Source organism: Porites lutea, chromosome 4 (genome assembly GCF_958299795.1).
Source record: "Porites lutea chromosome 4, jaPorLute2.1, whole genome shotgun sequence".
Lineage (NCBI taxonomy): Eukaryota > Metazoa > Cnidaria > Anthozoa > Scleractinia > Poritidae > Porites > Porites lutea.
The window spans coordinates 5,756,471-5,769,296 of NC_133204.1; the positions used below are offsets into that span (position 1 = coordinate 5,756,471).

Below are 12,826 nucleotides of genomic sequence, written 5' to 3' on the forward strand. Positions count from 1 at the left end.
TTGTAAAAGGGTCCTAAATAGCCGTATTGGTCAGCATTGTGACGTCAAAACGAGCACGGTGACCCCCAATTTTTATTACTTTTTTATCATCTTCTTGACTTGTTACATCAGTGCACTAAGTTTCATCTACAATCTATGTTAGGTTCTTTTTTTAAGGAATCACCCTAAGGAAAACTTAGCAGCCCTTAATTCTTACGTAACAGCCTAGTGTAAAGACAACCATTGAGTCTAACTAACAGTCAGTTGAACACATGCACTCAGAGAGGCGGCACGGCGCTGCTTGAGAAATGCTATCTAAACTTTATAACAAGCGGGAAAATCTCCCCTTAACACGCCTTCACACCGGCCTTTCCAAAAGACTGCATGAATACTGAATTGGTGAGACCATTTTTATAACCTGCCAGGCAAAAAAAAAATTACCCTCTGCATGATCGAGGTTTACAATCGGAAGTATCAGATTTCCTTCAGCGATCGCGGAGCTTTCTGTAATTGCCTCAGTCTTGTGGTTCTCTAATTAACATAGCAAACCTATTTTCCGGAGGGGGACTCCGCATATTAAAGGGTCGGGGATGCTCGTCGGAAATTTTGAATTAAACCCCTAAAGGAGACCGATCTGGGCGTGGCCCAAACTTTTTTGACCCTTAAAAGAGACCATGTTAAAACACATGCAAATGAGAAAACTTGGATTATATGAATGGAGTAAATCAAAAGGATTAAACATATACATATCAAATATATTTTCATATTTTTTCGCGTGCACGAAATTTACACTCCTAAGCGAGACGACGAGCATCCCCACCTCTTTCATATACGGTGTCCCGTGTTTAAACACTGAATTTTAGGCCTTGTCGTTGAGAAAAATAATTAACTTGCTCTAGTTTGGAACCTTAGTTAGGGTCTAAAGTGTATATTTTCTAATTTTATGGGCTTATTTGTACCCAGAACTCCAAATGAGTTCCACATTAAACTTGAATTGATTTTTTTAAAGGGCTGATTATATGGGTTGAAATGGAGCTCTGCAGAAGGTCTCTCAGAACGCTGGACTTTAACAATGTTAATTTACTCTTATTCCATACTAAAGGCGTCATTGTCTTTGCTACAATTCATTCTAGCATCTGTTTGGGAATCTGAAAAAATAAAGACAATGATCACAATATAAGCTCATTATCTAGAAGACTGCGAAGAGTGTCCTTGTTTTCAGTAAAATTTCTGAACTCTTTTTGTTGTCTTTTTGTTCTTATTGGAGCCCACACAACTAGCGGCTTTACAGGTCACCCTCATATCGTCTTCACTGTTTTTCATGTTTTTTTTTTCAAGGATTTTAAAGCAAAAGTGAAACTCTTTGCTGTCTAATTGTTGAGTCATTTCAATTATTTTAAAGGCTACCAAGGGTATAATATAAAGATACTGCAGTAGCTTGTACTGTAACTCTACATCGAAAAAGTACCTATCCAAACTAGAACGCGGAGGGTCCTGATCATGAGTTCGATTCTTACCAGGAGCTTTCTGGTGTAAGAATTCTCCCTCTTCCAAATGTAATTGAGTTGAATTCGGTAACATGTGCTGCCTCTCTCCCACTGATTGGAGCCATGTTAATAAGAACTCAGGATAAACACTCTTCTACAGCGACAAATAATAAAACCTATACAAGCGAACGGGCAAAATAGGACAATTCTGAGTTCCAAAAACTCTCACTTTTCAAAACGAGGCTAAGTGTAAAACCTTTGTTTTAAAAATGAGTTTTATTTGCATGAGAATATATTATCATTTTCATATCAATGGCTTCGCACCTAGTTTCGCTTTGAAACAGAGGCTTGAGGCAACTCAAAAATAGCCTGTTAAATAAAATGAACCTCTGTCACCTTTTGTCTTGAAAATCTTTTTTGAAGCAGGAAACAGCAGAACAATCAGCAAGCTGAGAGCAGCGAGAGAGCCTGGCACGAATGAAAACACGCGACGAACGTAATCTCCACACTCTTCACAGTCTTCATTGTTACTGCAAAGGGAATGAAAATTACTACGTCTCAATCCTGGAAATCAAACCAATTCTTTTGGCAAAATACATTTATAGAATATATTTTCCAAAACCAAGGCCTTGGCACAATTCACATTTGCTGTTTTGAGAAATCTTAGCTTAAGCAGAGCACCCGTATACCAACCCACTGCTTTACCAGTTCCTTAAGGCTGGTTTTCGCCAGCGACGGAGTCGTAAACAGAAGCGTGAAGAACTATGCGATCTAGTGAAACAGCCTTGTCATTACGCTTACGACTCCGTCGTTTACGATCAAGTGAAAACTGGGTCGTCGGGGTCGCAAGCAGAAGCAGAAGAACTAAACCGATCACAAAGCGCTTTAACGAGCATTATGATTGGCTTATCCTTCCGTTTCTGCTTCCGACTCCGACAATTTGGTTTTCACTAGATCTTAAGCGGAACGAAGCAACGGGGTAATAAGCGGAGTAGCAAGAAAATGGAAACGTTCTGATTCTTCCGATTCCGATTCCGTCGAGCTTATAACTCCGCTTACGATTACGATTTTTGAGTTTCACAAGGTCATAAGCGCTCTTACGGTTCCGATTCCGACTCTGTCGTTAGTGAAAGCCAGCCTTTACGCGTGAAAACAGCCATATCATTCACGAGGTGACATCCAAGGACATCTGTCTCTTCCTCACCAGCAGCTGTTTATCAGCAGCTGTAGTTTATCATCTGTTCGACCTCAAAAGGCCGTGATCAGGTGCCCTGTGCTTTACGCGAAGACACTTATTTTAGTGCCAGCTCCACTCAACACATTTGGGAGCTGATTACAATTAAAATTTGTCTTTGTGTTCCCACATTTGGGAGCTGTTGGCTAGGAACCTCACGACGGAGCGCTGGAAAGCAAATGACACATTCGAATACCAACATTGGGTCGGCCTGTGCTGGTCAGTGTCGGACTTGCTGTGTGTCTCTCATATGATTTTCAACCTCCGGGACTAAAACTACACGTAAAGAGCTAGCTGATTTCTTGAAACCACTGTTGTTTAAGCTAAACAAACAATTACCTTCCTTCAGGAAACAAATTCTGTATCGCAGTCATCAATGTGCCGTTCGTTAGATAGGACATCAAACTCATACAAGCATATACAACGCCACAAGTGCTCTAAAATGAAAGGAATTTACCTGTGCATCAGCAAAAAAATCTCAGTAAGACATTATGCCTTTTTAGTAACAGAATAGCGCTCATCTTTACCGATGCTTTATTTTTTGCTTTCATTTCATTACAAGTTTAGTCTCGTGACGATCTCACACCTCGGGTTAAGGCCCGAACAAAACTAAATCACGGCAATTCTGTACGAAAGTATCCATTCCACAGTACCTAATGGTTTCACATTGCCTAAGAAAACTGCTGAAGCTTTCTATTGTTTTCCCAGCTCCCCCCTGAGTCCTTCTTATCCTCTTGATCCCCTCCCACATCTTTTTCTCATGTAAACAACGTTAGGTGTTAGACGAAATGAATTGGAACGGTTCGCGGCCCGCATGACGTTTTCAATTTTTGATCTGCTTTTGGCTTTTTTTCCTGATTAATGGGCCTTGTTGCCTGGGGCTTTGACTTGTCTCGATCTTCTGTATAAGCTTACTATTTGCGTAGCAGGTAATAGGGAAAACCGAAAGGAAATGAACAGGGGGAGGAGGGGGGAGGAAAAAGAACAACTAATAAATAATCATGATTAATGCCGCAAAAAGAGTCAGAGAACTGGAACAGAAAAAAAAATGGTCGTTGGAATGGACAATGTAAGAGGCAAGAAATACAACTTGCATAATTAAGTTAGGGTTCAGTGATTCTACGTCACAAACTTGTTAGCGCTCCCTTCTACGACAGCGTGAATCAACCTAGTATGAATAGTTTTTTTTTTTTTTTTTTATAGGCCATCCTCTTTTTTATCTCCTTTTAGCGTCGTCAGACCCATCCAAATTTTTTAAAAAGAAAAAAAAGGTAACGACGTCGTTAAACCATTTTTCGCTTAAAATAATTCTTTTAATCTGAAAAATGAGCATAGTAAGAGCATATAGAAAACCAGGAACAAAAAAGGAACATTTTTTACAGTATATTGTGCATTTTGTTAATCGAAATATGTAAATGTTAACTTTTAACGTCATCCTGGGGTACCTGAGGGCCGCCTATTCCGAGTCTTCTTGTGATTTTTTTAGCTTTTTTTTTTTCAATCCGACCGACCCAATATCAGGAAACGCATTCGACGCTGAATGATAAAAAAAAAAAAAGATAAAAAAGAGATAGATGGCCTAATCAACCAATCAAAAACCAAAATATTCAAAGCCGTTGATGAGATTCCACCACAAGATGATTAATTTCACCCGTACTATACTATTAAGAGCACTCTGTATATCAATCATCACATTTTATTGAGCTTACTTTGTTTTCTCCTATTAGCTCTGCTGCGAAGCTAAGCGCATTCACGAGCATGGCGGAGAATCCAAAACCCAGTAACGCAGTGGCCGGATAGGTCATTACTCTGTTGGACTTGGTGATGAAATAAAACCACACGTCCGCTCCCATCACCAAAAAGGCAGCCAAGGTGAAGCAACGCTGATTAAGAAAATGCGATTGTCGATTTAAAATAAATCATGCTTATCATCCTGCCATAAAAACGGCAAAAGAAATAAGCCAGGTTAATGAAAAACGTAGACTGGTAGGGGACTAAAAGAGTTTGTTATCAACGGGAAATCGTGATGAGAGAGTTGAACTCGATGCTGTTTAGAAACTCCGGATCCCAGCTATGTACACGTACTCACGCCTTTCGATAGTTAAGTTTAGAGCTGTACCCCAACTCTCCCACATATCTGAAACTCCATTAATGACCACTAAATGAGGGTTAATAGCCCTGTTGCCGTTTAATCAAAATCGAAATCACTATATATTTTTTATTTAAATGCAATGGAGGTTATAATGGGGGTAAACGAAACCTGGTTTACATACGTTACATATTCTTAATGATTAGTACCTTGGATCCTGCTACTCCTTCAAGCTTCTTTGAAATTCCCGAGGATACAGCTGCACTTATTAACATTATAAGTGGAAAATAAGCAATGGCTTCCTGCGCAAGGAAAAACAAATTATTCAATATTGTACAATTATTATTTAAAAATCATTCTCCAATTGAGGCTCGTTAGTAAGTAACGAGGCATATAAATAGACCTTGTCACGGTTTTCCACGCCATCTTGACGAGTAGGCAAACGTGAGAAATTACTAACAGTGTTTGTATGAGAATCTAATCTCAGGCCACTTAAGGCATGACTATCTAATTAAATATGCATATTTTGATAAAATGCTATTTAGAACGGTTTGCTTCTATCAATGATCCTGAAAATTGAACTACAAATGTAGCGTAATGGCCTTAGCAATATGAGTGCATTTTAGAAGCTCAAATCTACGTCACGTAAATGATAATTGAGAATTAACGGCCAAAATATTTACTCTAAAATGGGGAAAGGATAATGAAAGAGCAACAAGTTCTTTTAGGTACATTTCCGAGGCTATTAAAAAGGTTCTTATAAATTCGCCTTGTATGTGTGTTTGTGTTATATAGGAATCGGTAAATAAAGGGAAAAGGGTCATGTGACTTATTAATTAGTTAAATAGCTAACAGGATAAATAACATTTCCAATCATACAAGGCGAATTTACGATTTACACTGTTTATGTAATATTTTGGTAGTGAAAATTCCTAAGATTAAGGTTTTCAACCCTCCCCCGTTTAGGAAAACGTGTTTTGTGACGTCATTGACGAAGCGATGTCAAGTGTTATTTGAAATCACGTTTCATGTGTTTTTTTCGTTCAGCCTGATTTGTAGTTCACTTTTCAGGAGCACTGAAATAAATAGCATTTACCAAAATGCATATTTAATTACTAGGTAGTCATGCCTTAAGTGGCCTGAGAATGTCGAATGATTTCCTTAAAACGGCTGTTCTGAAAAAAAGGATAAATTGTAAACTAAAGCTACAAAGCAAAGGATTGTACTTAAAAATTTGGGGGGCGTACCTGTGCTTAAGTTCTTCGGACGCTTGCTTTAGATTTTCCATATATTTGTCTGTAATTTTTCCCGGGACTTTCTTACAGACAAATGTATAGAAAATTTAAAAACGTGGTTTTAGGTCTTCTAGCGCTAGAACGCCCTCAATTTTGTTCAGTAGAATCCTTAGGGGTGATACTTTAGTTTTCAATTCATATTTTTTCATAACAGCCGTTTTACGGCAATTATTCGATATTAGATTCTCATAGGCTTTGCTCCAAGCACTAAATGCGACTAAACAGCTCTTTGTGTACCTATGCGTTACCTTTTGAAACTGAACTCTGTAAATGAGAAACAGTGGCAGATAGCTATATGAAAGGCTCATTACATTCATTGTGCAGGTGAAGATGATGGCCACCTATGAAAACAGAAAAAGAAAATTGATAATAAGAAAAGAAGTAGTTCACGTCTATAATGAAGCAACTGGGGTAAAATCTTTGAGCCCTAAATTACCTTATAAAGATGTGGATCTTTAAGCCAGGCTCGTGTTGTCTCAGGTTTTGGTGTGACTTGTGGAGCAGATTCCAGGTCACACGTGTGGTGCTTAGAGGAAGTTGAACAGATAGTCTGTATTTTTTCTTCTGTTGTTTCTATTCTGCATGGCTCTAGCTGAATGCTGTGTCCTTTATTTGAAACTTCAGCAACACCCAATTTGTTCTCTGATGCTGTGTAGTTGGTTCCTTGAGAGCTGTTAACATCGTTAGAGATCCTAGACTCTTCATCTTTATTTTCAACAGCTGTTTCCGCAGGGTCCACTCCTATCACTCCCCACAAAATACTGTTAAGAACACTAATTTTTCGTTCATTGGGCAACCTTCTGACCTCTCTTAACATTTCCTCCTCACCCTTGGACGCTGATTCCTTCGCGCTGATGTTGTCAAAAGTTAGTTCTTTTCGAGGTATGTTGTCATCGTTTCCATTAAAAGAGAACAGGGCTTCCACAAATCGCCTTAGAAAAATTTGCTTTCTCGCCTGTCCTATCTCTTCTATCTTTGTTTCTTCCTTGCCCTTTGCATTCAGACTATCCATGAACGCGTCATGCATTCTTTGCTCTTGAGGACACAATTCTAAGGAAAATTAAATAAGGTAACGGTTTAAGGAGGTTAAATTTGGCAGGCACCAAGTTTTCAAAGTAGGCATCGATCGAGCTGTTTATATATTTTAAAAAATGCCAACAACATGCAAGTCCTAAATATGTACAAGCCAGACCAGGCCTCTCGACAATGTTCACTCAGCTTATCACATGTAATTTACTGACCCTAAATTAAAGAGTACAGAGGTTACTAGGAAAAGAAGCTTGAGGGGGCAGACCATTTGATTTTTGGATCCATTATAAGGATTATTAGCCTAAATGGTGGGCCCCTAAGATGGATGTGACTTGTATTAAAGTCGAAATATCATCAGGAGTAATCAGCTCCTGATATCGTACAACACTTTGAAACATCTTGTCCTACAAGCTATAATTATCAAACTGGTTTCTGCTATGACATCCTTCCTTGCGCTAGTAGTTTGCTCTTCAGGATTTAAATGTCAGATGGTGTTGAAGTTTAAAAATGATTAACTTGAAGCTTCATTTGTTCGATTATAAGGCGTACCTGTTCCTTGAAACGTCATCGCCGTTACAAGAGCATGCGGTGGAATGAAAGATGTCTTGTTCTGTTTTGGAGAGTAAAAAAACAATAAACGTCAAATTAATTTTCTTCCCATGTTTCCCTTCAATGTATTGAGATGCAAATTCAGCTTTCTCTCTCAAGATGAATGGATTTAATGATTTGATGTGACTTAAGTTTTTGCCTTTACATGATTCTTCCATCAGTCAACTGGCAGGCTAACACTGTTCTATCTGATTAGAGCCACGCCCTCCAGTTTTGTATGGCCTTATATCAGTCAGTAGTATGGTCTCCACATGCACCAAATTGACCGTTCTCCAGTTTAAGACGGAATCCACCAGGAAACTGAGTAATTTTAATTTTCAGTTGACAAAAACCTTGTAGCAGAATAATTGGTAAAGAATATTGCATTCTTTTTTACATTTTTCAAGGGATATGTAATTAGTTATCTGTAATAACACCAAAGAAAATTTCTTATGGGAGCCCGAGAAAATAAATGTCAAACTTCGCAAATGACAACTTGCACACGAAATTTTCAGAACTTTACATTTTTTTCACAATTCTTGTGAAATTTGACATTTATTTTTTTGGGCTCCAAAAGAAATTTTCTTTGTTGTTATTACACATAACTAATTACATCTATAGCACTTGAAAAATGTAGAAAAGGATGCGATGATGTTTGAATTATTCTGATACAAGGTGTTTGTCCTCTGAAAATTAAAATTATTCAATCTCCGGATGGATTCCGTCTTAAGCTCAATAAAGTTACGTTTGCAAACCTAATGCACTGGGTGTCCGAGATTCGATAATGCAACTGCACTTTTCTCTAGTCAGAGACGTATTACTGAAATGAACTGACTTTTTCTTAGCTTTTAAAGCTGGCTTACCTGCTTCTTTTTCGAAAAGTGTTCATCACTTTCTTCGAAAGGCTCCTTTGTTGCACCGTGGAATATCACAGCAAACAGCAGACCTATTCCCGTCAAAATTATAGTCATAACCTGTAGACTAACAGAAACGGTGTTATTTCGGCCTTACCTGTAACGGCAGTGTTAAATCTTTATACTCTTTCTTAATTACCGTAAAATCCATAGAGCTCTCCGCCGAGAGATGGTCATTGCTGTCTTGTCCAAATATTAGCCAGGCAACAATAAAGGTGATAATGCCGCTCAAGAAGGAAAAAAATGTCCTTTGAGAGAAAAAAACAAAAACAAAAACAAAAACAAAAATAAAAATAAAAACATGAATTAAAAATTGCAAAAAAAAAAATCATTAGTTAAGGACATTTGCGCTACGACGTCCTTTAATTTTTTTTAATTTTTCCTTACAGCTACCAGATTCTTACAGTTTTTCTTTTTTTTTCCTTTCCTTTTCTTACAGTTTTACTCATTGTTAGTTAAGTCCATTTAAAGAATATGACACCATAATGCAACATCGTTAATTTTGGTTGGCAACCTTGGCGATGCACAGGGAGACCTAGTTTCTCCTGCGGCGCAGGATACTGCAAGTCTGCGCGCTATACATTACGTACAATGAAAATCCACTGCGCGCAATATTTCAGGTAATGTTGTTCATGAGACAAGTGTTCAGATTTAAAATGCTAATATAATAAGCTTCACTTCCCCTGATTTTCGAAACTAAAATTAAAATACCTCCATGCGTTTAATTCCGCCGCTTCACTATGATCTTTGGCGATTGCCGGAATGATCGAAAGATGACCAATTTCAACCAAGCTGAACGAAAATGACAAGAGTGTAGTAAGGGCTGCTAAGTATATCATCATTTGCAATTGTCCACGATCACTTTTGCAAAGGAAACAAGGACTAAAGTACAATGGGACAACCAATGTTGAAATCACGGTACCAATTAAATGCCAAGACTTCCTTCTTCCAAGCTTCGGGGACAAAAATGGAATTTTGACGTTGTCAATCAAGAACGCGTTGATTACTGAAGCTGCAGCGACGCCGATAAGATTATACAATACCAACCAGCCTGCATTAGCCGCAGAAAGGCCAAACACTTGTATAAAGACAACCAAACGAAATGAGATGAGTAACTGACGCACTATATCATTTATCATGTGACCAACTCCACAAGCAAAACGCTGGAAAGCGCGAGTTCCAGACTGCGAATCTGACTCCAAATATCGGCAGCATAGGTTTGACATCCTGATGGTCTTTATTACCTGCCAGATAAACTTAACGTGTTAATGTACGCGGGACTAGTCATTTGACTAATGTGTAAAGATTGCAAATCTTAGGGCGACATTGCAGCTCCCTTAAGACCTTACGGAATTGGTTGGGAAAACAATGAACAAAAACAATTAGTTAACAATTGGCCCCGGAAACAGGAGATGTGACATAGAGACTCCGACTCAGAGGTTCTGAAGACATAGCTGTGAGCGTACTGAAATTTTGACGCAAAGACATATAAACATAGTAATGGTTGATAGGTTTCTTGATAACAGAATAGAGATATTATAGGTGGATTGCTAATTGCTTATTAATCACGAAGATTCGGAGAAGCTAAAAATACGGACTGTTCGTCTTGCATACGTTATATTCGTTCGAATATATATAGGCCATTTGCATGATGGCGTCATTTTACTACTATGACCAGAATCTTTTTGAGTTATTCCTGAGTTTCATTATTCGCTGCTCAGCCACAGGGTTAAAGTTATCAGGTTCAAAGCTGGAAAGCAGTTTTTGAAGACAACAACTGTGTGAATTTCGTCTGGTGTAGAAAGCTTCGAGAAGAACTCAGCAATTTACCAACTAGCAACAAAACCGAAGCTCTGATACCGAGCCCATACCGGCAGTTAGCTGGCTCGCATTTGTCAGTGCAAAGTCGCGAATTATCTAGTGAGTATCGTATTATAAAATATATTATCCTGATTTAACGTTATGGAAGTAAAATTAAACATTGTTCTTTTTACCTTTAGAAACCAAGATGCGAATCAGGTTAAGTATACTGCATTGACTGCTCTTGATGTTTTAATGAGCTTGTTGGTGTTGACAAGATGATTGGTTCATACTACACGTGAATGCATGGCGAGCGTCGAGTTGGCTAAGACTTAAATATAATATCATAACCGCTGGGTATCAATGCATTTTTAATAATTAATGCTCTCCACGTAAACATTTTCAACCCACACGTGAAAATCATTTCACGTGAAAAAAAAAAGATCACCGTTAATAGTACGTGTGTTCTGATTGGTCAAAAACCCAAGGATTATTAACCGGTAAACTCGTAAGAAACAGCATCCAGACCACGAACACGTGAAAAGATCACCGTAAAAAGATCACCGTTGTTAGTACGTGTGTCAAACACCCACGGATTATTATACCGCTAAACTTGTAGAAAACAGCATCCAGACCACGAGCCATACACAAAACCGACCATTGAGCTGCAAACAACGATTTTGGAAAAGCTTAAAACACAGAACAATTTACTTGCACTTTGGAACACAGGTTTTTAGATGGTTCGAATTCACGGTTTTAATGAATAAAAAGACCGCACCCCTTGAGGGACTAAGATCTAACATCTCGAATCAGTTCCAAACTCGATGATTAACTGTAGGCATTTGGAAGCAGAATTAAATGTTTTAGTCTCACCTTTAGAAACCAAAACGCGTAAGAAGTCGAGTCTACTGTGTCGCCTGCACCAGGGCTGAATGCAGCCTGTATTGATAAGCCCAGGTTTTCCTTTTCACTTGAGCAGCCATGGATAAAAGTCACGTTTATTTCAAATGTAGTTTAGTTGACGCCATACACGTGGAACGGAACTTGTAACTGACCCATAAATAACCTCGCTATTAAGGGAACCTGTTTGATTAAGCAACATGAATAAAGGTTTCGTTGCAAGCTGACTGAGACCTAAAAAAATATCATAACCGCCGCGTATCATTCCATTTTTAATAATTGGTGCCTTTCATGTAAACATTTTCAACCCACACGTGAAAATCATTAAACGTGAAAAGATCACCGTTGTTAGTACATGTGTCAAAAACCCACAGATTATTATACCGCTAAACTCGTAGGAAGCAGCATCCAGACCACAAAACCGACCATTGATCTGCAAACAACGATTTTGGAAAAGCTTAAAACACAGAACAATTTACTTGCCCAGCCCCCCTCTCTCTCTCTTTTTTTTTTTTTTAAAGCGTTCGTGCCGTTTCCATGAGTTATTTCTGAGTTTCACTATTCGCTGCTCAGCCACAGGGTTAAAGTTATCAGGTTCAAAGCTGGAAAGCAGTTTTTGAAGACAACAACTGTGTGAATTTCGTCTGGTGTAGAAAGCTTCGAGAAGAACTCAGCCATTTACAAACCAGCAACAAAAAACCGAAGCTCTGGTACCGAGCCCCTACCGGCAGTTAACTGACTCGCATTTGTCAGTGCAAAGTCGCGAATTATCTAGTGAGTAATTCATATTATAAAATATATTATCCTGATTTTACGTTGTGGAAGTAAAATTGAATTTTTTTTTTTAACCTTTAGAAACCAAGATGCGAATCAGGTTAAGTATACTGCATTGACTGCTCTTGAAGTTTTAATAAACTTGTTGGTACAGTTGATTATATTAGTCAGTATACTCCCCTGTTGATAAGATAATTGGTCCATACTACACGTGAATACATGGCGAGCGTTGAGTTAATTACTTTTTCGCTACCTGTGCTATTTATTTGGTTAACGTCTGACTTATTGTGCCAGGGGTTTACGATTGATAGTCCATGAAATGCAGCATTTCATGATCCCTAACTCTCAGAGTTGAATCATGTATGCAGGTATCGCTTAGGGTTACGCGTAAACTGATGGAACATGATATGTGATTCCGATACTGGAGAAGCCTACTCTGATAATCAACACTATATAGCTGAAGCTAATAAATCATGTATTCGCCAAAATTTACCACTTAATATTATTGTAAGTCAACCATTCAAATTTTTTGTAGGATCGATTTAATTTACGATTGAATGCGTCTTACTGTCAAGAACACTATTTGTCAACGAATGTTTTTAAGAGCCATGGTTCAATAAGCATCATGAATAAAGATTCCTTTACCTTCCGAACTTACTAGAATTTGGGATATAAAAATACTTCATAGTCTCAGGGTTTATTATTGCTATATTAATAGTTACACTCCATGCATTGAC

The 12,826-nt window shown here is 38.2% G+C and overlaps 1 protein-coding gene across 1 annotated transcript; it reads right to left on the reverse strand.

The window, feature by feature from the left end:
* Nucleotides 1–827: 827 nt before the first annotated feature.
* On the reverse strand, nt 828–10,731 carry LOC140934072 (major facilitator superfamily domain-containing protein 12-like). The gene is made up of 12 exons (XM_073383755.1): nt 10,610–10,731; nt 9,327–9,859; nt 8,755–8,863; nt 8,565–8,675; nt 7,663–7,723; nt 6,521–7,134; nt 6,333–6,425; nt 4,999–5,091; nt 4,410–4,583; nt 3,040–3,137; nt 1,863–1,996; nt 828–1,127 (listed from the first exon to the last, which is right to left on the reverse strand). The coding sequence occupies exons 2-12, from the start codon at nt 9,839–9,841 to the stop codon at nt 1,066–1,068; spliced, it is 2,064 nt and encodes a 687-aa protein (XP_073239856.1). The 5' UTR covers nt 9,842–9,859; nt 10,610–10,731; the 3' UTR covers nt 828–1,065.
* Between the last annotated feature and the right edge of the window lie 2,095 nt (nt 10,732–12,826).